Raw genomic sequence first — 25116 nt, forward strand, 5'->3', positions numbered from 1 at the left:
TCCTAGTCCCTCCCCAGTTCCTCTCTGTACCAACTTTATGTTGAATGGCATACAAATGTCTTCCTTTAGCTTCCCTGTCCCACTGCCGTTGCTGTTCTCTCATGGCTTCTTTCCAAACTATACTTTATATCTTTATATGTACTTCAATATTCTCTTTTTTAATTGCTTGTTTAGCTAATTTATCCACTCTCTCATTGCCCAAAATGCCTATATGAGCTGGGGTCCAGATCAGTCGAATCTCATTACATGTTTCCTTTACTCTTGTATATGTTGTTGATATTGCATATAACAGGTCCTGACGGCTATTGGACATACCTGCCCTGAGACTGTACAGTGCTGACAATGAAACATTCATCATCCCACCATGGCACTTCTTTTCTCTTTATATTACCTTGGCTTTTTGGAATAGACTCTAATGATGCTGTTATTATACCCTGTCTTACTTTATTTTCCAGAATTTCTATATCACAATTATATTCAGTCTGATTCAGATATTTGTCACTTTCCCTCTGGAATTTCCCCCAATCAGCCTTCTCAAATACCCATTTTCCCCCTCTTCCTTCAGTAATTTCAGATACATTTATGTTGATTTTACACAATACTGTTCCTTCTTTATACACACTCCAACTACATATTGCTGCCATACTATTGGACACCAGTGTAAGATCAAGTACAGACTCCCTTCCATTATTAACCTCTATCCTTGTTTTAGTCCCATCATTTAAACATACCAAGTTTTTCTCCTCTAATAGCTCTTCTATCACTTGCCCATTAATATCCACTTTTTCACCTCCCCACAATGTATTATGCACATTGAAGTCCCCACACCATACAATATTACTGCTATCTTGTCCCTCTATTTCCTCAAGCTGGTTTAATTGCAGTCTTCTACATGGATTATAATAATTTATGACTACAAATGTCTTCCCCACACCCCATACCTCCACTACTACATATTCATGTTCACCCCCTTTGCCTAACACCCTATGTGGAATCCCCTGTTTCACAAATGTAACAACCCCCTCCACCACCATTTACCCTATCTTGTCTAATTGCTACATATCCATATATAACAAAATCCAGATTAGGCTTTAGCCAGGATTCCTGAACACATATTATGCCTGGTTTTTCTCTCCTACTCGCAATAACCTGTTTAAAATCTTGTCCATTTGTAATCCGGCTCCTTGCATTCCATTGAAGGAGTAACATTACTAAAATTATTAACCCACACATGCTGTCTCTTGACTCGACTGTACACTTAGCTCATCCCTCACCTCTTCCCATTTTAAACCTGCCATATCTAGATGATGTATTGCAGCTTTTACAATAATCTGAATTCTTTCCGTTTTAGATCTTATTTCAGCTGTAGCATTTATCACTCCTGCTATAAATGTCACCATTTTCTTCTTCTCCTCCCACTGTTCCTTCTGCTCTTGTTGGACTTCTCTTGTCCCCCTATTCATATATTCCCTCTTCTGACTCTCCTTTTCTCTTTCAGATCTTTTAACAGCCTCGGAAAAAGACATGTTTTCCTTCACTCTTATCTGTTGCACGTTCACTTCTTTTTTCATCACTTCACACCCCCAAAATGCGACACAGTGATTCCCTCCACAACTGCAACACTTTGGCCTCACTTCTTCCCCACACTTTCCATAATCATGATCCCCACTGCACCTGATACACCTTCTTTTTCCTTTGCACACCTTAGCCACATGTCCAAATTCTTGGCATTTATAGCATCTCATTGGCTTAGGAATGTATTCTCTTATGCTATATCTCATGAATCCATAATATACCTCTTTTGGCATATCCTTTGATTCAAACTCAACCAAAACAGATTCTGTTTCTATTTTTTCAATTCCCCTTGTCATTCTTATGGCCATTTTAACTGAGCTGTTTCGTACCCTCATGTTCTCCACTAGTTCTTTCATTTTTACAGTAAGCGGAATTCCATATACCACTCCCTTACTACCACCCGTTCTTCTCTCTCCCACTCTTATTACTTTGCCAACTTTAATTTTTCCAATGCAGTTCATCTTCTTTGCCTTTTCCATCTGCCCCTCATTTTTACATCCTATAAGTAGATTTCCATCTCCCAATATTCTTGCATATTTCACTTCTCCTACTTGCCCTCTTATTATTTTGGTTAATTTAAGAGGATCCATTCTCTTAATTCCCCCCTCTCCTTCAAATCGAACCACTACATTAAACAGTCCTGCTTTAAGACCTTCTCCCTCATCATCTCTTCCTTCACTTTCCGTTCCAGTTGAACTAGCCCCATTTTTTTCTTTCTCTTACGACATGCCCCTTTCTTACCTCGATTCTCCCTTCCTACTTCTTCCCAATCACTTTCTCTCCTCTCATCACTGACATTCCCCTCTTGCTCACTATATTCCATACCATCCACACTCCTCCCCGCCATTTGTTAACGTTGATAGGATGAAGCCGACAAAGAAGCTATGGGGCAACACCGCTACTGGACCTATACAGGCCGTCGGCCATGCCCCCCACACCACTCCCCAATCAACTCGCCACCAACTCTCACTTCGTATTCCAGTCAGTCTTATGTCCACAGGACTTTCTATTCAAATCGCCAGATCAAAGAGTCCTATACAGTCTTCCGATGTCAACAACGCTGTTTGAAAATCCCGCACTTGCTCCAGCTCCAGCTCAGAGAGTCGAGAGAGCGTGCGTCACTTCCGCCACCTCCGGAGGAATCCAATCCAACAGTTCCTGTTTAAAGTGGACCTGCAGGTGTCGCTGTTTGCCGAGAAATCTCAGTCATATATTTTCACAGCTAAAAATAGCTCGAATTAATTTACAGTTCATTTGATAGTTTTTACTAGTCTTTTTATTTTATTTTATAAATTACGGTTTAAATTTGTATCTCTCAAGCAAAGTAGGCTACAAAATATTTTGGCATTACCTTGAGGTAGGTCTTCTTAGTTATTTAAAGGGGTCATATAATGCTGCTACAAAGAACATTATTTTGTGTATTTGGTGTAATGAAATGTGTTTATGCGGTTTAAAGTTAAAAAACACATTATTTTCCACATACTGTACATTATTGTTTCTCCTCTATGCCTCGCCTTTCTGAAACGCGTCGATTTTTACAAATCTCATCGGTCTGAAAAGCGAGGTGTGCTCTGATTGGCCAGCTATCCAGTGTGTTGTGATTGGCCGAATACCTCAAGCGTGTGATGGAAATGTTACACCCCTTAACACACTGTGATGCCCTGTCCGGCCGGGGCGATGATTCAAAAACATTAAAACACGTTATAAACGAGGCATCTGTTGCATCCAGTGGGGACATAATTATGGATTATAATGACTTATACTGTCTTTTTACACATTGCGTTGCATCGCGCCGCGTAAAACCATGTCTGCATTTGTGATCTGAGAAACAACAAGCCCTACTCTACACTGCTCAAAACTCGCATTTTAATAATTAGAGGCAAATTCTTTAAATATAAAAACGTACTTACAGACTGTGAGTCAGAACAGCCGGCATTGTAGTCTACTCTACCAGGATCAGGAAACAGTCCTCCATAAAATGCGCTGCACACATCTGAATATTTGGGTTGAAGTGTTCTGGAACAGTGTTGTAAATACAACTTAACCACTGATTTCTAGTCGTGTCCATTTTTGGAAGACCAAACAAAGTAGTTTTGCTTTTACAATGAAACAGCGTCACACACGGCGGGCTTGAGAACGGCGCATCCGGTGGGCTTGCGGCAACCACATGTGACGACCCCGGGCTGGACTCTGCTTCGTCCTCGGTGAAAGCCGATCCGGTGATCCACAGCTCCAGGCATGATGAAGCAGATATCGTCCTCTTTTGGAAGACCAAACAAAGTAGCTTCGCTTTCACCACGAAGCACACAGCGTCTTCACGACATGGCGGCGGCAACAACAATACTACAGCGAGAATAAAAGTTACGCCTTCTTTCTTTGCGTGAACATTTGGGCGGCGTTATGCAAATCTTCCCACATAGTGAGGTAGATATGTGGGGGCGTGTTAGAACGAGGCATTTTAGGTAGGCGTGGCTGACTCTTAACTTTTATAAAGAATATCTCTTTGGATTTGAGACTTTAGTCTTTGCAACTTTACAGATCTCCTTTATGCACCAAGAGCTTGTAACACTCCAACGAGAAAGAAAAAATTGAAATCGCATCATATGACCCCTTTAACATTCAGTAAAGAATTTGGTTGTGTTTGGATTTTTTTTCTATTTTCTTTAAGAATAGTATGTGAAACAGTATATAAGCAACAAATGTTTGAGAGTAGGCTTAGTTTGTTGTTACATGACAAATATTGAACATTAATTCAGCACAGCTGTCCAAATTGAAACCCTATTAATAAATGTGCTTTTTATATGCAAACCTAAGTGAAAATGTCTTTCATTTTTACTTTCCTAACCAACTTTCCTAGTCTTGATCTAGCCCATTAAAATTCAGTTTGTTGATGTAAAGTCAAGTTGATTTGGTGAAATTAAATCATGTTTTTCCACTTAAAAGCAGTTGATTAGATTTTATTTTGCACCCACAAAAAATGTATAATGAAAACTAAATGTTAACTGTGGTAACATGTAAATTAACTGGTTTATTAAAGTCAAAATACAGCTCCTTACAGGAACGAATACTTTTGACTGTGTAATACTACATATGTAAAAATAACTAATTATAGCTTGGTTTTTCCGAAACATCACAATGTAGATTATGCTCTACATATTAGGTAAATATAGGCTATATTTTGTCACCATAAAAGTGAACGTTTTGCTACTATATGGTTTTAGTACTTGTCAAGAAACTATTTCATATGACTGATTCAATCCAGCCAGCATCAGAACTTTGTTCCGGGATGCCTGCGAAAATTTAATTGTCCCTCATGCTGCGCATTTGTCCATTTAAACCCATGCAGGAACCCAAAGTCCATAATGAAACTGACTTCAAACTAAAATGCTATGAATTAAATAAACCAAGAAATTTGGAAGTGCAAGAAATTTTGGGTTGCTGTAAATACTTTCTGAACTTTAACTGGGCCACCACTTCAAATAAAATATAAAAAAATCACTTGATCTAATGTCTTAAAGAACGATTTTGTCAGAAATATTGGCATATTTTGAAACAGAATACAAATTTGAGGAATTATGTTTATTTTTATGGCAGTAATTCTGCCAGCCAAAGGAGGGAGTGTTGTTCATTTAGCAGGTTTCTGTTTTGTTTTCTCCAAAAGTGGAATAAACTTATGATATGACACTTATGATATGATATGATTACTTTAAATGGTAAAATTGACAAGGGAGGGCTCTTGTGGAAAACTCTTAGCTTAAAAATCACTGAAGCCTCTTGATGCCTTGACCCCAGCCTACCTGTATTTGACCCTCAGCTTCGCGATGGGAATGGTTCGCGGTAATCTTATCACACTTACAAAAAATGTCATCGGCCTGAGCAAATTGTACCATTATAGAATTGTGACTTCACACGTGTAATTGAGGTGAAAATACTGTGAAATTACAAATGGCATGACATTTGAAAATCTAACGATTGAAGGTCTATGAAACGTCAGTCAATCAAGCTTTTTTTTAACCCTTTAGAACCTAAAGCTAAAATAGGCCGTTTTCACTCATTTTGGTTTTTTGAGTATAAAATTATAACACAATGTGGTATCCTCAAGTGCAAGGTGTATTCTTTTTCAGAAAATGAATGGCTTTCAGGAAATTACAGTTATTGTACATTATTGTGTGTGGTGAGTTAGTAAATAGAATGTAAATAGACAAAAAAAACCGGGAAGAAATTTTACTGCTTTTTATTTAGAAAAAATCTGAAAACTCATGAACGAAATAATCTAATGCCTCAGTCTTGAAAAAGGAACTATAATACATATATACAAGTCTTTTTGGGACACTGGATTGCACAGTTTTCACTCAGGAGCCATTTGTTTTACCCCAGTTCTCCAGGCGTTTTAGGATCCTTGAATCCAGTCATTTAAATGTGGTGCTCTCTGAAGCAGTTCCTGTCTAACTGCAAACATAGTCCCACATCACATTCCTGGCACTTCCATGGGGTGCTCCTTTTGCATCGTATGCAATGATGCCGACCCAAACTGGCCCTCTGTGAAAGGTCTTGAGTGTCACTCACAGGAACAGGCAGATGATCGCATCTCTCTCTCGGGCTGCCATCCAGGGAAAACACCTGTGAGCTGAGCAGCTAGCAGCTCCTGAAACTTTTGCCATGTCATGTGCTTGTCATGGTGGATGGCACACAGCTCTTTGCGTAAAATGAAGCTGTTGGTCACTGCAATGTCCAGGAAGTGCTGGAAAATTGTCATGTACCACTTCCGTGTTTTACGGTGCACTGACTTTGTTCCGAGCATCTTGTCAGAGGTGTCAACTCCTCGCATGTACTTATTGTACAGCTACAGCTGTGACAACGGCCCTGGCCCCTCTGAGATGGTGTTGTGTTCAATGTGGATGGCCCATTTGCTTCTACGTAGGTAACTAGAGAAGCCACACTGGAAAACAAATAGAAGTATGTGTTACAAACTCACTATATATTCATAAAAATACTTTTCATTATAAAGCAGTTTATTAGTAAGAGCAAAATTGTAAAAAATGTAACTATAAAAAAATAATACAATAACAATGAAATAATAAAAATAAAGCCTGCAGTTGCTTACACACACACACACACATGCATGTACACACACAATCACACACACATACATGCACGTACACAACTATACAAAAACATGCAGATATACACATGCACGCATACATGCACGCATGTACACACACATACATATACATCTTGTGTGCAAACAGAAACAGAAATCTGGAGAGGAGTAAGCAATTCACAATGTCTGATGTATACCCTGAAGAAATAAATAAATAAGTATGTAGGTCTGCTTCTCTACATGGGTGTGATGGATCTGCCAAAAGTAAGGGGGACAATTTTCCAGCACTTCCTGGACATTGCAGTGACCAACAGCTTCATTTTACACAAAGACATGCATGTACATACACTTTTATACACACACACACATACACATACATGCACGTACACACATACACAAATATACACATAAATGCATGCATGCACACACACACACATGCACGTACACACACATTCGCATACACACACACAGGCACGTACACACACATACACACACGTACACATTCGCATACACACACACACGCACGTACACACACACGCACACACACACACACACACACGCACGCACACACACACGCACGTACACATTCGCGTACACACACACACACACACACACACTCGCATTCACACACGCATACATACACACATTCACACACATACAGATAAACATGCACACACGCATGCACGTACACACACATACATATACACACACATACATATCTGTTTGCCTACAGAGCAAAAAGGTCTGTGGACGATGCAGTTAACATGGGACTTCATTATGTTCTGCAACATCTAGACAGACCAGGGACTTATGTGAGGATCCTGTTCGTGGACTTCAGCACACACACATATATGTGCATGCACGTACATACGCACAAACAGGAATGAATGCATGCACACACATAACGTTACACGAGCAAACATGAACGCATACATGCACTTACACGCGTGTGCAACGCACATATCCCACATAAGTGTGTGAAACAGTGGTTTTTCGAACTGAAACAAGGAGTATATGACTATTTTACTCACATTTCTCATAGATTAAACAGAAAGAAACATATAAACTTCACTTACCAATCCACGTCTGGATCAATGCCAGCAGCATACGCCTCCTCAACGTCTGAATACAGACTCCGGGTCCGAAGTCATGCTCAGCCTCTTCTCAGGTGTCATCAAAGATCAAATCAATCGCCTCCTATCTTGTCAAACCTTTCTTGGCCATGTTTTTGTCCGTTTTTTAATTATATTTTGCACTCTCAAACTCTCTAGCTTGCTGCCCCTTGTAGCCTATAGCCTTTGAATGAATGAAAATGCATATTTTTCAATTAAAGAAAACTCAAGAGAGTGTGGGCCGCTTCTGGTGCTTGGATTTTTACTTCAATAATGAGGTCCAAGTGGAGCAGTCACACTAGACTTTGAACATGCGAAATTTTTTCGGAGCCGCTGCGATATGGGCGGGAGCAGGATATGACATCGCGCGCCAAGGTTATCACAACATGGATTCAGATGTGCTTGTACCGTCTTTTGCGACGGCGTCGACTAGGAATGAGTTCCATTCTTTAATTTAGGAGCTTCGGCTGGATGAGGATTGCCACAAGGAGTACTTTCGGCTCTGTCATATTTTATTACAATTTTTTTACTATAGTGAATAAACTGTATTAATGAATGAAATGTTCAAGGTGTCTGAATACATTTTGGTTTGACTGTACATATATAATACATTTTTAAGTGCTGTGCTTTAAGTGCTGTAGGTATTTCCCTTTAAATAGGTCATTTTATACGTTCTTGAGGTGTGCAACATTTATTTAAAAATTATTCTGAAAATATAAATATAAAATAATGAACAACATTAAGTAATTTAACAATAATACACTTGTGTATAGTAATTATATTGTACTCTGTCTCTCTCTATATATATATATTTGATTTTTATAATCTTTTAAAGATGTATTATATACCTACGCAAGAAGTATTTATTTTATTAATATTTTTGTAATGCATTTTTTCCCCTCTCTATTCAACAGAATTAACTTACAATGAAAGACGTTTTCCCTCAGGTAGATTAAATGTTTTCCTGCCATGCTGGATGTTGGGCTCATGATTAATAAGTTGTTTGCATTCGTCCAAACTGGTTTTGTAAAATAAAAAAGCGGGAGCAGCCGGCAGAGATTTCCCTTGGTCTTAAAGCCTTCCTCAAACGCCTATGTTCACAAATAAAACAACGATTTGTGCAAAAAGAATGATTAGTTATCACAGTCTATTTTAGTTATCAATTGAGAATTTGTTACTGATATGATCTGATGAAAATAATAATATGGCCTGCGAGGAAATAAATAAAAAGAGTGGGTCTGCTATGAGTGCAGGCAGCCTAGGAACAGCATCAACCCACCGGCCCTCGCGCCAAAAAACAGACCGGCCCACCGGGATTCCTCCCGGTGCTCCCGATTAGCCAATCCGGGCCTGCTTAAAATGAACAACTACTAGTCAACCAGAAAAATCCTTAGTCGAGGGCTGCCCTGTTAATTACATTTTATAGTAAATTAAAAGCACATTACTGGCTACTGATTTGCATTACTATTACACTTTACACTGTAATTCTACAGCAGAATACTGCTAAATTGCAGTAATCTGATGGCATTAACTGTAACTTCACAGCTAAATACAGTAATTCTACAGGAGCATACTGCTAAATCACAGTATGGAATAACTACTGTGAGGTCACAGTATACAGCTGTCATTTCACAGTTATTTACTGTAAAAATGATACAGTAACTTACTGTGAAAGTAATGCAACTAGTAGCCAGTAATTTACTGTGAATTTACGATCACATTTTTTTACAGTGACTGACTGCTGAATCTTGACCTAACAAGAGAAGGATGTCTTCATACTGATCATATTTTCTTCTTACTTATACAGAATTCACTTACAGTATATAAATGAATTCTCTGAACAGGTCTGTTATTTTTTATTTCTTGGGCTTCACTTTTGACTATTCTTGCAAGACTTTTGCAAGACTAATTTCCTTTCATTATGTGCACATCTTGGACACACCTAGACAAAACAAGAACTAAACCTTAGACACAAGGTCACAACTTAAAAAAATGGAAACTCAGCGTGCACATACTATAACGTACATACTCACCCGCATGTGCATCATTATGTTATGTTTCTTAATATCCATATAGGGTATTGTTTGACCTGTGAGTACTTTGATTGGATGTGCAGTACATCCTGTTTGATTTTGCATGAATCTATCGTATATAAATATGCCCTTGAGAATAGACTTGAGAATGTTATGGTATCCTACAACAAACTGTATCGTGGAGCAATGAAGGTTTATCAGAGCATCCTGCTACTCTTCTGCTCCAAGTTTCTTCACACTCTGGGTAAACTATGTGTTTTGGTAACAAAACAAACAAAATATTTCCTAGTTTTCTTTCTATATAAAAATATAAATATTGTATTTCTTTAAACATCTTTGTATTTGCAATCACTGATTATTTTGCACCATGTTTTCACAGCTTTATACTGTACTGTGATGAATGGTAACCTGAAGCAGATAGACGCTGGGTCGGGCTCAGTGGTTGGAGTGAACAATCATAATGAAGCGTTTGTCCTGATTGATAATGTGTTCACAAAGATCAGTATGTCTCTAAAGCACTTCAGTGTTGGTCCTGCTGGTCAGCTGGGGGTGGATTCAGCTTACAACATCTTCAAGCTTAAGAGTGGCTCCTTCGTTCAGTTTCCAGGTAAAGAGTTACAGAAAGCACAAATTACAGAAAAGACATGTTTAATCTGTCATTAATGTACATTAACTTCATTTAAAGTCAATGTTTTAAATCCATGGTGCCAAATATATCATCTTATTGTTGATTTTCCATTTAAACTAATCCTTCATCCAACCTGTTGATTGTGTTGTCAGGGCTTCTCAAACAGGTGGATGCTGGAGGTGATCAGATCCTTGCAGGTGTCAATAAGAATGATCAAATATATTGTGCAAATATGGATGCTAACAACAACTGGCCATCCTGCACTTCTCCTTGGGTTAAACTTAATGGAGGGCTGAAATATTACAGCTGTGGTCCGTACAGCTGTTGGGGAGTGAGCGCAGATAACAAAATCTGGATCATGAGGGTAATGCCACGATGTTAGATACAAGAGCTAGAGAACAAGTTCAAGTGCACCAAAATGTATATCCAAAATAAAGGCAGAAGCAGATAAAAGCAAAAAAGTTTCTTGATGTGACTGTACAACGACTGACTGGATTGTGTCTCTTTCGGTCTCGTGCAGGATGTGTCTAATAATGTCTGTTCTGGGTCCGGCACCTTTGTGAATATTGCTGGATCTCTGTCCATGATTGAAGTAGCAACTGATGGCAGTGTCTTTGGTATCAACTCTAATGGGAAGTTATACCAAAGGTAAGCTGAACAGTCATAATATTACAAGTTTTATGAATAAAAGTGGTGAATTCATCAAGAATGATTTTCAAACACTGCATTCAAGAAACCATTTTTATCTACTGCAGAATTGGCATCACTCGATCCAACCCTTCTGGCACACAGTGGCATTTGATGACTGCCTGTCCCAATAACCACATGCATGTGAGCTTTGACCTGGGAGTGCTGTGGGTCGTGTGTGTTGACGGCTCCGTCCATAAATGCACTATATAGTCTGTCACAGAATATTAACAGAAAATCTTGATTATACTTTCTTTTCTTCTCTTTTTTATTGCTGCTCAACCAATAAAGCATAATGAAAGCATCTATTTTATCAGTGTTGCGTTTCTTTTTGTGTTTTATTGGACTAATATCTATTTAGTACATATTTATGTGTCTATAAAGCTGTCATTTTTAGAGGATGTTATCAGGATTTAAGGATTCAAACAAGCAACTTGTCTTTCTGCATCTTCGAGAGAGCAAACATACATCTTGTGCTTGATTTATGTTGTTTCTTTACCTCTTACCTTTAAAGTGGTAAATATAGGAGGAATATATCAGTCATTTATATGTGCCAAATTTCCTGCTCTACCAAACATGTGCATTTTGAAATTTTGAGGCAGATATAGACATTGCATGTGTAAGTTTGTGTTTATATTTAAACAGGTTATAATAGTATTAGAGTAGGTTGGACACTAGGTGGTGCGTTGGGGTAATTTTCACTATGCAATTGTCTACGCAAGGCTGTCTAATTCTAAACTTTAAAATATACATTTATTTTTTTATTTATTTTAATTGCACATTTAAATTAAACTGAAGGAAATTATAAATGTACATGCTTAAGGATTATTTGGTCCTTCTTGGGTCTTTCACAAAAACGAGTGAGCGCCATTTATAAAAATTAAAATAGGCCCTATATAATATGCACTGTTGCTTAAAATTATAGCTTCAGATGCATGAAATTTGTAGGGCCCTATGAAATCCGTTTTATTTTTTCCCAAATCTTTTTTTCCGTTTAAATTTTTCTGCATTGTTTTTTTTCCCTTCTCGTTTTAATTTTTCTGGATGATTATATTAAATTTTAACAAAACACATGTCTAATGAATTAAAATCATGAAACTTGTTTAATTTAACAGCAATTTAGGCCTATTAAAAGTTTAACAAAAAATTACATTCTTGGGGCCCAAATTCTGCGCTTTCAATTTAAAATTTTCTGTATTCCATTTGAATGGTTTAATCAAAAACATATCTAATTAATTGAATTCATGAAAAACAAGTTAATTTATTAATTTGCATACAATAATAGGGCCCTATGAAATTGTAATTTTATTTACTTATTTTTTTGAAATTCTGTGTTGTGTATTTTCATTTTTCTGGTAATAAAATGAAGGCAAAACATTCATCTATCTTGTATTCCAATGAAAATTAAACAAACCCTTTAATTTTTGTACATTCAAAATGCTACTCAACAGAAGTTTACTGTGTAACGAGCAATGTCACGGAATGCGTCAAATATTGAATGAATAAATCAAATGCAAATCAGTACACTTCAATCAAACCGCGATATGGACTAGTGTATGTGAATATTAAATGGAAAAAATACTATTTAGCTACTACAGACGACAACCGCGAGCGTTGCACGTGCTTAAATAGCAAATGAAACGCGCATCTGCGCCGTTCATTCCGTCACATTCCGCGTTACACAGTAAATTCCGTTTTTATGAATAGATTCCGGGATTCCGTCCCCATTTTCTACATCGCCCTACTTTTGCTAAGAAGCACGTTCAACGCGGACGCACAGACGGTTGTCGTGAACACCACAGCAACCACTTGTGCGTCCGCACTGAAGGTGCATCTCGCATATAAAAAGCATTTTAGGGGCCCTTGGCTTTTGGGGGCCCAAGGCGGTCACCTACCTTTGCCTAATGATTAAGTCCGCCCCTGCCTGGCGCTATGATTATAACTGAACATTGGTCGACGTGTTCAGGCCAGGACTCTTATCAAACATGTGAAGTTCGGGGCATATCTGATATTAGATGATGTTTAAATGAGTGTAAAACAAGTAATTTCCTGCAGCCAGCAGTTGGCGCTATGATTATAACTGAACATTGGTCTTAAGATGCGTTCAGGCCAGGACTCTTATCAAACATGTGAAGTTTGATTGAAAGTGCATGAGTTACAACAACTTCTTGTTTCATGGTATTACTAGCATGATTTAGCTCTTAGTAAGTGTTGCTATTACGTTGGAGTATGTTTCTAGCATGTTTAGCACTCAATGGCTTATTTTAATGTGTTGCTTAGCCAATAACAGTGTTAAACATGTCACTTCCTGTTGCCAGTAGGTGGCGCTATGACTATAACCGAATATGGGCATGTCTTCAGACCTGGGCTGCGTTCAGCCCCGACAAAAACGGTGCAAAACGTTTTTTAAACGGAAATGGTGGTGCGTTGAACGCTCTGTTCTGATGAAGCAAGAGTTGCAGCTATGGCAGCTGAGAAGGCCATTCTTTGTGTTCTTTTTGAAGAATTTACGGAGCCTGATGAAATCGGTATAAATACGTGTTTAATACTGCAAAATACGCTCGATGGTACAGTCACTGGCCTTGCCCTCCAGAATAAAAGAGAACATCCCAATCAAATGAAGGGATTTGTGGAAACTGTGGTTCCTAATTATTGTGATCCAAAATTTGCCTCGCATTTCAGGATGAAAAGACAAACATTTCAGGTGAAGGATAATCCACTTCTTACCTCCGAGACTGTTATGATCTATATGACCTTATTATTTTTATTGTGAGTATTAGGCTTATCATTATTGCTGATCGCTGTTGTTGTGCTATGATATTGTAATATTTACCATTATATAATCAGAGGAGTATAGAAAAGTTTATGAAAGTGTCACTCCACAATACAATAGCAAAATATATAAATATGTATAGCATTTTTATGTTACATTAATCAGTATTTAGCACACCTTCCTAAGGAAAGGATATGGACCAGAAGACATCGCAATTACTAAATGATATTTAGACAGACTTAAAGCAGTTCCAGATTGTGCTCTTTTTATTTCAGTTATTTTGCCTTTAATGTAAATAAACATGTGCAAACAATATACTTGCTCTTGTGAATTTATTTGGATGTTATTTACATTGTGCGAGCTGTCTCTTTAATACCGCCTGGTTTATATATATGTTGCTGCTGATTGGGCTGACATGTTTGACACACCCACCAAACAAGAGAAAACGCATCTCAAACCCCATTGCACACCGTTTCCAGGAAACATGTCGTTCAAACCGGAAACCGTAGCAAAACGGTGCACACAATGTTTGAGCTTGAACATGACCCAGGACTTTTATTAAACATGTTAAGTTTGGGGCAGATTGGGTACAGCATGCCTGAGTTACAGCAACTTTCTGTTTCATTGCATATACTTTAGCACTTAGCTAAGTGTTGCTAGCATGTTACTAGCCTATTTAACACTTGCTGGCACTTTTTAATATGTTGCTAGGAGTCCATAACAGTGTTAAACATGTCACTTCCTGTTGCCAGCTGGTGGTGCTATGACTATAACTGAATATGGGTATGTAAATGTGTTCAGCCCAACAATACTGTTCACTCAAAAAGAGGCATCGACACAGAGACAAAGATGTATGGACAAACTATTGAACAAGTCAACGTTTTTACGTTTCTGGGTGTGTGGTTTGATGCAAAATTAACATGGAACGAACATATTCAAAAGATTGACAGTTTGACACTAAATGTAAAAAGGTCTAAGATGTCTAAGAGGATCAGAGCGGGGAGCGAGAAGAGCTGCATAGTAGGCTATTTATATAGCACTGATTAGATCAGTGTTAGATTATGGAAGTATTTTACGTTTCTGGGTGTGTGGTTTGATGCAAAATTAACATGGAACGAACATATTCAAAAGATTGACAGTTTGACACTAAATGTAAAAAGGTCTAAGATGTCTAAGAGGATCAGAGCGGGGAGCGAGAAGAGCTGCATAGTAGGCTATTTATATAGCACTGATTAGATCAGTGTTAGATTATGGAAGTATTGTTTATGGCTCAGCAGCAAAAACATTAAGAAGCTGAATGTGATACAATCTCCAACTTTGAGACTTTGTTGTGGTGCTTTTAAAACGACTCCTGTATCTGCTCTTCAGGTTGAAGTGGGTGAAATGTCATTACAAATCAGATGAAAGCAGTTAATGATGAACTACTGGGTAAATCTTCAAGGTCATTCAGAAGACCGCCATTCAGCAGTAAAAGTATACCTTCTGTGGTGGGAAAAGGAAAGGTCTAAACAGAAGTGTTTTGCATGGAATAGTGACAAAGAAGCTAGAGAAATTATTTTAAGTCAGAAAAAATACATTCCTACAGTACCATTATAAATAACTCCACCTTGGATGTTTCCTGCAGTATCCATAGATTTTTATATACTAGAGTTAATGAAAGAATCTGAAAACATTGTAGCTGTTGTTGAAGATAGACTACAAACTGTATATCAAGCATTTGCTCCAGTATATACTGATGGATCTAAAGATCCCAATACAGGGAGAACAGGTTTTGCTTTCAGTATTCCATCCTTAAACATTTCTGTTAATAAGAGAACATCAGATAATTTATCAGTATACACAGTAGAGATGATGGCAATAGTAACAGCACTACAGTGGATAGAAGAGACTCAAATCAAAAAGGTTATATTTTGTACAGATTCATGTTTGGCATTAAAGTCATTGCAATCACTCACATCTCACTAGACAGGATATAGTAAATGAGATATATGAGAATCTTATAGATTTAAGAATATGAACATCATGATAATATTTATGTGGATACCAGCTCATAGGGGGATAAAAGGTAATGAAAAGGTTGATGGATTAGCAAAACAGGCGTTTGGAAAACGAGGAGATCATGAATATCTCACTTAGTAAATATAAAGCAAAAGCGGTAATTAAAGCATATACCACTAAGGAGTGGCAACATAAATGGGATACAGGAAATACAGTACATCAACTTTATGAATACTACAAGAAGTAGGAGTACTGAGGATAACTAAAAGAAACACCAAAGAGGAAAATGTTCTAACAAGATTAAGGGTTGGACATACTATGCTGAATAAAACCTTGAAAATAATAAATAAACATCCAACAGGATTATGTGAGCAGTGGAATAGAGGAATCAGTAGACCATGTTATTTGTGTTTGTCAAAAGTATACTAATGAATGAGAAACAATGAAGAATAAACTTAGAAAGGTGGGAATGGATGAACTAAATCTTAAAAATATATTTACTTATGGATTAGAAAGTTTATTTCTTTATCTCATGAGAACAGAGCTGATTAAGAGAATTTAGAGGTTTTTTTTCTCTCATTATGAAATGAGTAACTCTGGTCCACACTCCAATACAGTAGGTGGCAATAATGCACCTTGACGTTGGTGCTACCCACCATAAAACCGAAAAAGAAGAAGAAGAAGAAGAAAATGCACCAGAAGTTGGTTTGCCATCCGCCATAAAACGTTATTAGAAGAAGAAGAAGAAGAAGAAGAAGAAGAAGAAGAAGAAGAAGAAGAAGAAGAAGAAGAAGAAGAAGAAGAAGAAGAAGAAGAAGAAGAAGAAGAAGAAGAAGAAGAAGAAGAAGAAGAAGAAGAAGAAGAAGAAGAAGAATGTGTTCAGCTCAGGCATCTTACCAAACATGTTAAGTTTGGGGCAGATTGGCCATTGCATGCCTGAGTTACAGCAACTTCCTGTTTCATGGCAAAACATCAAACTTTAGGCTTGTTCGAGATGAACTACCGTAGCCTGCAAACGGCTGGCAAGATCTGCCACTTGCAGTCGGGGCGGAATTGAAAGAGAGACGTCAAGTCGGACACTTTCTGCTCCCGGTAGTGACGGTCTCACGGTGTTGGCATACTCTATCGCAGATGAAGTGAATAAAATGCAATATTTGTCAAATACACAGATGTTTCAGAAACGTTTTTATGAGCAACTGAAACACTTTTTAGATACTGCTTAATACAGCGCCATCTGTTCACAAACAAAGTTCAACATAAACATATACTATTAAAATACCAATAAAGTGGGGGTAAATATGTGTTTATCAGTGTTTTTTGATAAGCGTGACCCAATACAACAGTGCGACTACAGTAAAAAAGCTTTTACTGTTATAAAAACACAGATTTGTGAGCATTCTTGGAATTGAATTGTTACAATAAACACAACACACGTCGTGTTTGTCATTACAGAATCTGACCAATGAGAATAAAGTGTGTCGTCATCAAGGCTTTTCACAGCTGATTTTGAGTAACTGCAGTGACTGACCTTGGTGGCTGGTCTCGGTCTTTGATGGCACATGTGATCGTAAGGCGGCTGCAGTGCCGATCAAATTCGGACAAACTTTCTAACAAGGATGCATTGCTTTTGTCAGGCGGCAGCCGATCTTTGCGGCGCCATATGAAGTCAAACAAGCCTAATGTCAGGCTGCCGCAGGGACACGAAAACTCAAGATCTTTGTAATTTAGCATTGCAAAGGCCTGATGATCACACTCACCAAATTTGAAAATGATCCACTTAAAACTGTAGGAGGCCTGAAAAGGGCAAAAACTGCACAAAAATCATAGAGGAAATTCAAAATAGCTGACTTCCTGTTGGGTATCAGATGTTGTACCAGGATACTTTTTTGGTGAAATGTCATTACAAATCAGATGAAAGCAGTTAATGATGAACTACTGGGTAAATCTTCAAGGTCATTCAGAAGACCGCCATTCAGCAGTAAAAGTATACCTTCTGTGGTGGGAAAAGGAAAGGTCTAAACAGAAGTGTTTTGCATGGAATAGTGACAAAGAAGCTAGAGAAATTATTTTAAGTCAGAAAAAATACATTCCTACAGTACCATTATAAATAACTCCACCTTGGATGTTTCCTGCAGTATCCATAGATTTTTATATACTAGAGTTAATGAAAGAATCTGAAAACATTGTAGCTGTTGTTGAAGATAGACTACAAACTGTATATCAAGCATTTGCTCCAGTATATACTGATGGATCTAAAGATCCCAATACAGGGAGAACAGGTTTTGCTTTCAGTATTCCATCCTTAAACATTTCTGTTAATAAGAGAACATCAGATAATTTATCAGTATACACAGTAGAGATGATGGCAACAGTAACAGCACTACAGTGGATAGAAGAGACTCAAATCAAAAAGGTTATATTTTGTACAGATTCATGTTTGGCATTAAAGTCATTGCAATCACTCACATCTCACTAGACAGGATATAGTAAATGAGATATATGAGAATCTTATAGATTTAAGAATATGAACATCATGATAATATTTATGTGGATACCAGCTCATAGGGGGATAAAAGGTAATGAAAAGGTTGATGGATTAGCAAAACAGGCGTTTGGAAAACGAGGAGATCATGAATATCTCACTTAGTAAATATAAAGCAAAAGCGGTAATTAAAGCATATACCACTAAGGAGTGGCAACATAAATGGGATACAGGAAATACAGTACATCAACTTTATGAATACTACAAGAAGTAGGAGTACTGAGGATAACTAAAAGAAACACCAAAGAGGAAAATGTTCTAACAAGATTAAGGGTTGGACATACTATGCTGAATAAAACCTTGAAAATAATAAATAAACATCCAACAGGATTATGTGAGCAGTGGAATAGAGGAATCAGTAGACCATGTTATTTGTGTTTGTCAAAAGTATACTAATGAATGAGAAACAATGAAGAATAAACTTAGAAAGGTGGGAATGGATGAACTAAATCTTAAAAATATATTTACTTATGGATTAGAAAGTTTATTTCTTTATCTCATGAGAACAGAGCTGATTAAGAGAATTTAGAGGTTTTTTTTCTCTCATTATGAAATGAGTAACTCTGGTCCACACTCCAATACAGTAGGTGGCAATAATGCACCTTGACGTTGGTGCTACCCACCATAAAACCGAAAAAGAAGAAGAAGAAGAAGAAAATGCACCAGAAGTTGGTTTGCCATCCGCCATAAAACGTTATTAGAAGAAGAAGAAGAAGAAGAAGAAGAAGAAGAAGAAGAAGAAGAAGAAGAAGAAGAAGAAGAAGAAGAAGAATGTGTTCAGCTCAGGCATCTTACCAAACATGTTAAGTTTGGGGCAGATTGGCCATTGCATGCCTGAGTTACAGCAACTTCCTGCGTCATTGTATTAATAGCATGCTTTAACAAATTAGCTAAGTGTTGCTAGCATGCTTTACTATATTTGTAGCATGTTAAGTTTGGGGAAGATTGGACACTACATGCCTGAGTTACAGCAACTTCCTGTTTCATGGCAAAACATCAAACTTTAGGCTTGTTCGAGATGAACTACCGTAGCCTGCAAACGGCTGGCAAGATCTGCCACTTGCAGTCGGGGCGGAATTGAAAGAGAGACGTCAAGTCGGACACTTTCTGCTCCCGGTAGTGACGGTCTCACGGTGTTGGCATACTCTATCGCAGATGAAGTGAATAAAATGCAATATTTGTCAAATACACAGATGTTTCAGAAACGTTTTTATGAGCAACTGAAACACTTTTTAGATACTGCTTAATACAGCGCCATCTGTTCACAAACAAAGTTCAACATAAACATATACTATTAAAATACCAATAAAGTGGGGGTAAATATGTGTTTATCAGTGTTTTTTGATAAGCGTGACCCAATACAACAGTGCGACTACAGTAAAAAAGCTTTTACTGTTATAAAAACACAGATTTGTGAGCATTCTTGGAATTGAATTGTTACAATAAACACAACACACGTCGTGTTTGTCATTACAGAATCTGACCAATGAGAATAAAGTGTGTCGTCATCAAGGCTTTTCACAGCTGATTTTGAGTAACTGCAGTGACTGACCTTGGTGGCTGGTCTCGGTCTTTGATGGCACATGTGATCGTAAGGCGGCTGCAGTGCCGATCAAATTCGGACAAACTTTCTAACAAGGATGCATTGCTTTTGTCAGGCGGCAGCCGATCTTTGCGGCGCCATATGAAGTCAAACAAGCCTAATGTCAGGCTGCCGCAGGGACACGAAAACTCAAGATCTTTGTAATTTAGCATTGCAAAGGCCTGATGATCACACTCACCAAATTTGAAAATGATCCACTTAAAACTGTAGGAGGCCTGAAAAGGGCAAAAACTGCACAAAAATCATAGAGGAAATTCAAAATAGCTGACTTCCTGTTGGGTATCAGATGTTGTACCAGGATACTTTTTTGTTGGTATTTATTGGTGTGTTACATTGTGTGTGCTGAATTTCGTAAACGTATGTGAAACATAGCAGAAGGGGCGCTTAGTTTAAATTTTATAGGTGGCGCTATGGAGTCATTTTGCCACACCCACTTCTAAAACCCATAACAGACGTAAATTTTCGCCCGTTCTGATGTGTGTGCAAAGTTTTGTGAGTTTTCGAGCATGTTTAGGCCCTCAAAAATGCGATTCATTCTAATAGGGTCCTCGCACTGCATTGTTCGGGCCCTAAAAATTAATGTTGCTTCATTACAGCTTCCATAATAGCTGTTTAATTTAAAGGGGTCATATGATGCTTTTTAAAAGATCATTATTTTGTGTATTTGGTGTAACAGAATATGTTGACATGCTTTAATGTTAAAAATATAGAAGTAATATAAGATTAATATAAGTAATGTAAGTAATAAAGATTCCTAAATGCATCTACTTTCGGAAGGCCAAATAAAGTGCTTTTGCTTTCGCCTAGAAACACACAGCGTCTCCCTGACATGCTGCTTAAGCTAAAGTGAAAGCATTGTTTCTTTGGAAAATAAATGCATTTTTTTTTTATCGCAAACGCTTGTATGCTAGAGCATCACTGCAAAGCACGAGGATGCAACCATAAAGAAGTTGTTAGTTACCTGCACGCAGATTATGTATTTTTTGTTTGTTTCAAAATTATTGTAAGCAACATAGTTCTAAATGTAATAGTGTAAATTACATGTATGCTTTTCACAATTGTATTTTGGCTTGGTTTTTCATTTAAATGGCATTGTCGTCCTTTTCAGGATGCCAAAGTCAAAGGAAGTGTTGTCTTCTTCCTCAGACAGTGACTCTGACAGTGAAGTTGATACGAAGGTATAGAAATTAATATCCTCACCTTACACTTTTATCCAATTGAAAGAAAAGCACATCACATCCAAGAGTATTTACATCTGCAAATGTGGACATTTATTGAGAATAACCTCCCGTTTTGTGTTGCCAGAACATTAGAAGTACCATTTTAATGTAAAATTCACAGTTTCTGTGTTATTGGCTTTGTGTTTGATGTGACATTCTGTATTTCAGGCCAAGAGAAAGAAGCAAGCAACACCAGAAAGGCCATCAAAGAAACAAAAAAGTGGAGAAACCTCAAAAGGGTCATCTGCCTCTAAAAGCAGTAGCAGTAAAAATGACAATATGTTCCAGGTGAAGATTGCTATGAAAAAAGTATATGTTTAGCTTAACTTAATGCAGATTAGGATCACACAATTATATATTATATGTATTGTTTTCTTTTTTAAGATAGGAAAGATGAGGTATGTGAGTGTTCGTGATTTCAAGGGAAAAGTGCTGATTGATATCCGGGAATACTGGATGGACCAAGAAGGTGAAATGAAACCAGGCCGGAAAGGTAGGTGCTACTCTTCGTGGGTTCAAATGTGACAGTAGAAATGGCACCTGGTAGAGATTGTGCTATGTATTTCAGAAACACTTTATTTTAAGGTGTCCTTGTTACACGTTGCATGTACTTGCTATTATAATAGCAATAAATGATGCATAATTACATGCAAGTAACCCCAAACCGAATCCTAACCCTAACCATATAGCAAGTACATGTAGTTGAATAATATTGCTCAGTATTTAAATGTATAATTACAGTGTAACAATGACACCTTGAAATAAAGTGTAACCTGTATTTAAAATTAGAGAGGGCTGCTTTATGGGGGTATGCATTTTAAAAATCCACATCTAAGAGGAACTAAGCCTAACAAAAACTAACTAAATTGTGAAATGCACTACACAAATATACAAGCACACAGACAATTAACTAGGCATTTTTGGTAATATTAAACATTCAATTATAATATTATTTTAAACATGTTTATTCTTAAAACATTGGGTTACATGGATTATGCCTATATGGGCTTTCCTGTACTCTACAGGGGAATACACGCACATATACACACACACACACACACACATAAAATAAAATTCTAAATGTAGCCTATATAAATAATCAGTATCTTGATATTATGTATATTTTCTCATAAATTGATTAAAAGGTTTGTTTTGACCAAAAGGCCATTGCACAATTGCAAAACGGTTTCAAAATGCAAGAAGCAAAAGAAACTAACAAATTAGCCATATCTGTGTACTGTTTCTCACCAGTTGAATGCAAGGAGAAATAATTGTCACATGCACCAATATAGCAATACCTTGTGATAAACATATTTTCATACACACATTTGTGTACTAAAGCATTCTGTTTAATTAAAATTGAGTGATGTGAACAAATAATTAATTTGGATTGAATTGAACTTACCAACTCTAATGCTCAAAATTCAAAATAAAAATAAAAAAGTACTTTTGTATATAAGTGAGCCGAGTTTTTTTTATTTCTGTTTGATGTGCTTATTACAGGTATTTCACTGAACCCAGAGCAGTGGAACCAACTAAAAGAGCAGATAAGTGAGATTGACGATGCTGTAAGGAGAATATAAGATCTGCCTGCAGTTCACTGGCAACCTGGATGCTTTTTTAAAACGGATTCTTGCTCTGCAGTTCTGCTTATGTTGCCCTCCAATGCCCAAACACAGTATCTACACCTTCTCTAAATCGGCCAAGGGACAGATCACAGTCTTAAGAGATCTGTCATAAATTTGACAAATGTATAATTGCTTTGTTTTTGCCTTTGTCGAGCGGCATGCTTCGCAAAGCCAATGTGGTGACCAGGACACTTTGTATGTAAATTTTAGGTTAGGTTTTATTGAAGTAGTTGTTCATTGTATGTCTTTTTATATTTGAGATTTTCATGGTTGGGGTTTTCAAAGGGGTTGGCTAGAGAGACGGTGTGAGTTTGTGCCCTTAATTTTTAATAAAGGTGATAGACAAAACAAAGGCTGTTTTATTTTGATTTACAAGTTTCTCGCAAACAACTATAAAGGTACAAAAAAACTGATAAAGTATTGAGAACAGATACTGTACTGTTCGTAAGTGTTTTTTTGTTTTTGTTTTTAAAATTCCGTAAGGATGCATTAAATTGATCAAAAGTGATGGAAAAAAAAACATTTATAATGATTTAAAAAAAATTATGTTTTAAGCAATGTTCTTTTGAACTTTCTATTCATCAGAGAATTCTAATAAAAATAAGAATCCGTGTTTTCAACAGTGATAATAATCAGAAATGTGTCTTGAGCAGCAAATCAGCATGCTGCTATATGTATAGGCTGTATTTTATTTGTTTTTTTGTTTTTTTGACAGCTATGTCAATTAGAGCAGGTTAGATTATTTTTATTTAGATTGTTATAAATGTGATTAATTTAATATAACTTAATTTAAATGATTTGAATTTATTTTAAGGTCCCTGGTTTAGAACCACTGGGCTATAGTGAGCAAAATATGTGGATCACTGCAGCCATCTATTGGTTATTTTGGTTTAAAGGTAACATTCCAAAAGAAATGCATTAAGTGTTAACTACTAATCCTAACCCTAGTTCATGTAGTATTATGTCTTATTTGATTATACTATTATGTTAATTATGTAATTAATTATAAATTGTTAATATACACCACCCCCTATTGTAGTAAGTCTTTTTAATTAATTGCTTAAAGGGGGTCATATGATGCGATTTCAAGTTTTCCTTTCTCTTTGGAGTGCCTTTAATTTCCTCTGCTCAGCTAGCTGATATTGTTTTTAAAGCTAAAGGCTGGAATACACTTCATGAATGCTACATCACTTCTCAACTTTGTGAAAATCTGAAGACATTTTAAAACGCTAGGCATCATACACTTACCAACTTTTTAAACAGTCACAGAGAAAACACTGGTCTTCATACACTAAACAACTGAGGATCAAACACTACCAGACTTTATAAAGGTTCCCGCAGAAACATTTGCCTTATTTCTAGAAAATGTGTGCCAAATGAAAACGTGTTGTAAAATTGGCTCAAAATGCCAAACAAGTCTGACTGGATGGAATCAGAGTCTGAACCTAAAAAATCGGAGTTTGTGACCATCATACACTATGCAATTTCCTATGAAATCTCTCAAATCTGCAGACTGGCTCTAACTTGCGTCAACCAGCATCAAATTGTTCAGATTGTGAATCTTTAATGTTCCAGCTGTGAGTCTGATGTTATGTCAACTTGTCTTTTCAAGGAAGTTTTTGAAACTGAGCAGCTGTAACAGTTATTATTAACAGTTCAAATGGAGTTGTACCTTCTAGTTTTTAAACATACTGTGGTTCACAAACTGCACTGTTGAAGGCCAGTGATTTAAGTGCTGCATTCGATACAACCGATCATAGTATTCTGCTAAATTGTCCGGAAAAGGTGGTGGATATTCAGGGGGTTACCCTGCAGTGGTTGGCCTCTTATCTTAAAGACAGAACCTTCTCAGTGACCACTGGGGAATTTCCTTCTTTGTTGGTTCCTTTATGATGCGGTGTGCACCAAAGGTCTATTTTAGTTCCTTTTCTTTTTCACTTTATATGCTTCCTTTGGGTGTCATTTTTAAGATATATAGGATTATCCTACCACTGCTATGCTGACAATACAAAATTTTATCTTCCAGCAAAAACCAATAATGGTTATCATTTATGTTTTTTTTGTGACTGCTACGTATGAGGAGATTAAATGTTGGATGACTAGTACTTGTTTTGCAATTAAATGAAAGTAAATGCAAAAAGGTCTTCTGATTTTAATTAGGGTTTTCCTGCAGCTAGTTTTTAACCACATGCAAGAAGTCTTGGGGTTACATTTGA

General features: G+C 37.1%; 2 protein-coding genes across 2 annotated transcripts; both read left to right on the forward strand.

Annotated features, from left to right (window-relative positions):
- Positions 1-9993: 9993 nt before the first annotated feature.
- On the forward strand, positions 9994-11444 carry LOC107562589 (fish-egg lectin-like). Its single transcript, XM_016247252.1, has 5 exons — positions 9994-10065; positions 10201-10428; positions 10602-10813; positions 10970-11097; positions 11205-11444. The coding sequence occupies exons 1-5, from the start codon at positions 10008-10010 to the stop codon at positions 11347-11349; spliced, it is 771 nt and encodes a 256-aa protein (XP_016102738.1). The 5' UTR covers positions 9994-10007; the 3' UTR covers positions 11350-11444.
- Positions 11445-21159: 9715 nt separating this feature from the next.
- sub1a (SUB1 regulator of transcription a) lies at positions 21160-23248 on the forward strand. Its single transcript, XM_016247190.1, has 4 exons — positions 21160-21230; positions 21441-21560; positions 21657-21765; positions 22776-23248. The coding sequence occupies exons 1-4, from the start codon at positions 21162-21164 to the stop codon at positions 22853-22855; spliced, it is 378 nt and encodes a 125-aa protein (XP_016102676.1). The 5' UTR covers positions 21160-21161; the 3' UTR covers positions 22856-23248.
- Positions 23249-25116: the final 1868 nt, after the last annotated feature.

This window comes from Sinocyclocheilus grahami, unplaced genomic scaffold (genome assembly GCF_001515645.1).
Source record: "Sinocyclocheilus grahami isolate Dianchi unplaced genomic scaffold, SAMN03320097.WGS_v1.1 scaffold828.1, whole genome shotgun sequence".
In the NCBI taxonomy this organism is placed as follows: Eukaryota; Metazoa; Chordata; class Actinopteri; order Cypriniformes; family Cyprinidae; genus Sinocyclocheilus; species Sinocyclocheilus grahami.

Coding starts and splice junctions, on each gene's coding strand:
- LOC107562589 (XM_016247252.1), top strand. CDS start 10,008: ATGAAGGTTTATCAGAGCATCCTGCTACTCTTCTGCTCCAAGTTTCTT. Junction 10,429..10,601: donor CTCCTTCGTTCAGTTTCCAG/GTAAAGAGTTAC, acceptor TTGTGTTGTCAG/GGCTTCTCAAACAGGTGGAT. Junction 11,098..11,204: donor AATGGGAAGTTATACCAAAG/GTAAGCTGAACA, acceptor TATCTACTGCAG/AATTGGCATCACTCGATCCA.
- sub1a (XM_016247190.1), top strand. CDS start 21,162: ATGCCAAAGTCAAAGGAAGTGTTGTCTTCTTCCTCAGACAGTGACTCT. Junction 21,231..21,440: donor ACAGTGAAGTTGATACGAAG/GTATAGAAATTA, acceptor TCTGTATTTCAG/GCCAAGAGAAAGAAGCAAGC. Junction 21,561..21,656: donor AAAATGACAATATGTTCCAG/GTGAAGATTGCT, acceptor TTCTTTTTTAAG/ATAGGAAAGATGAGGTATGT.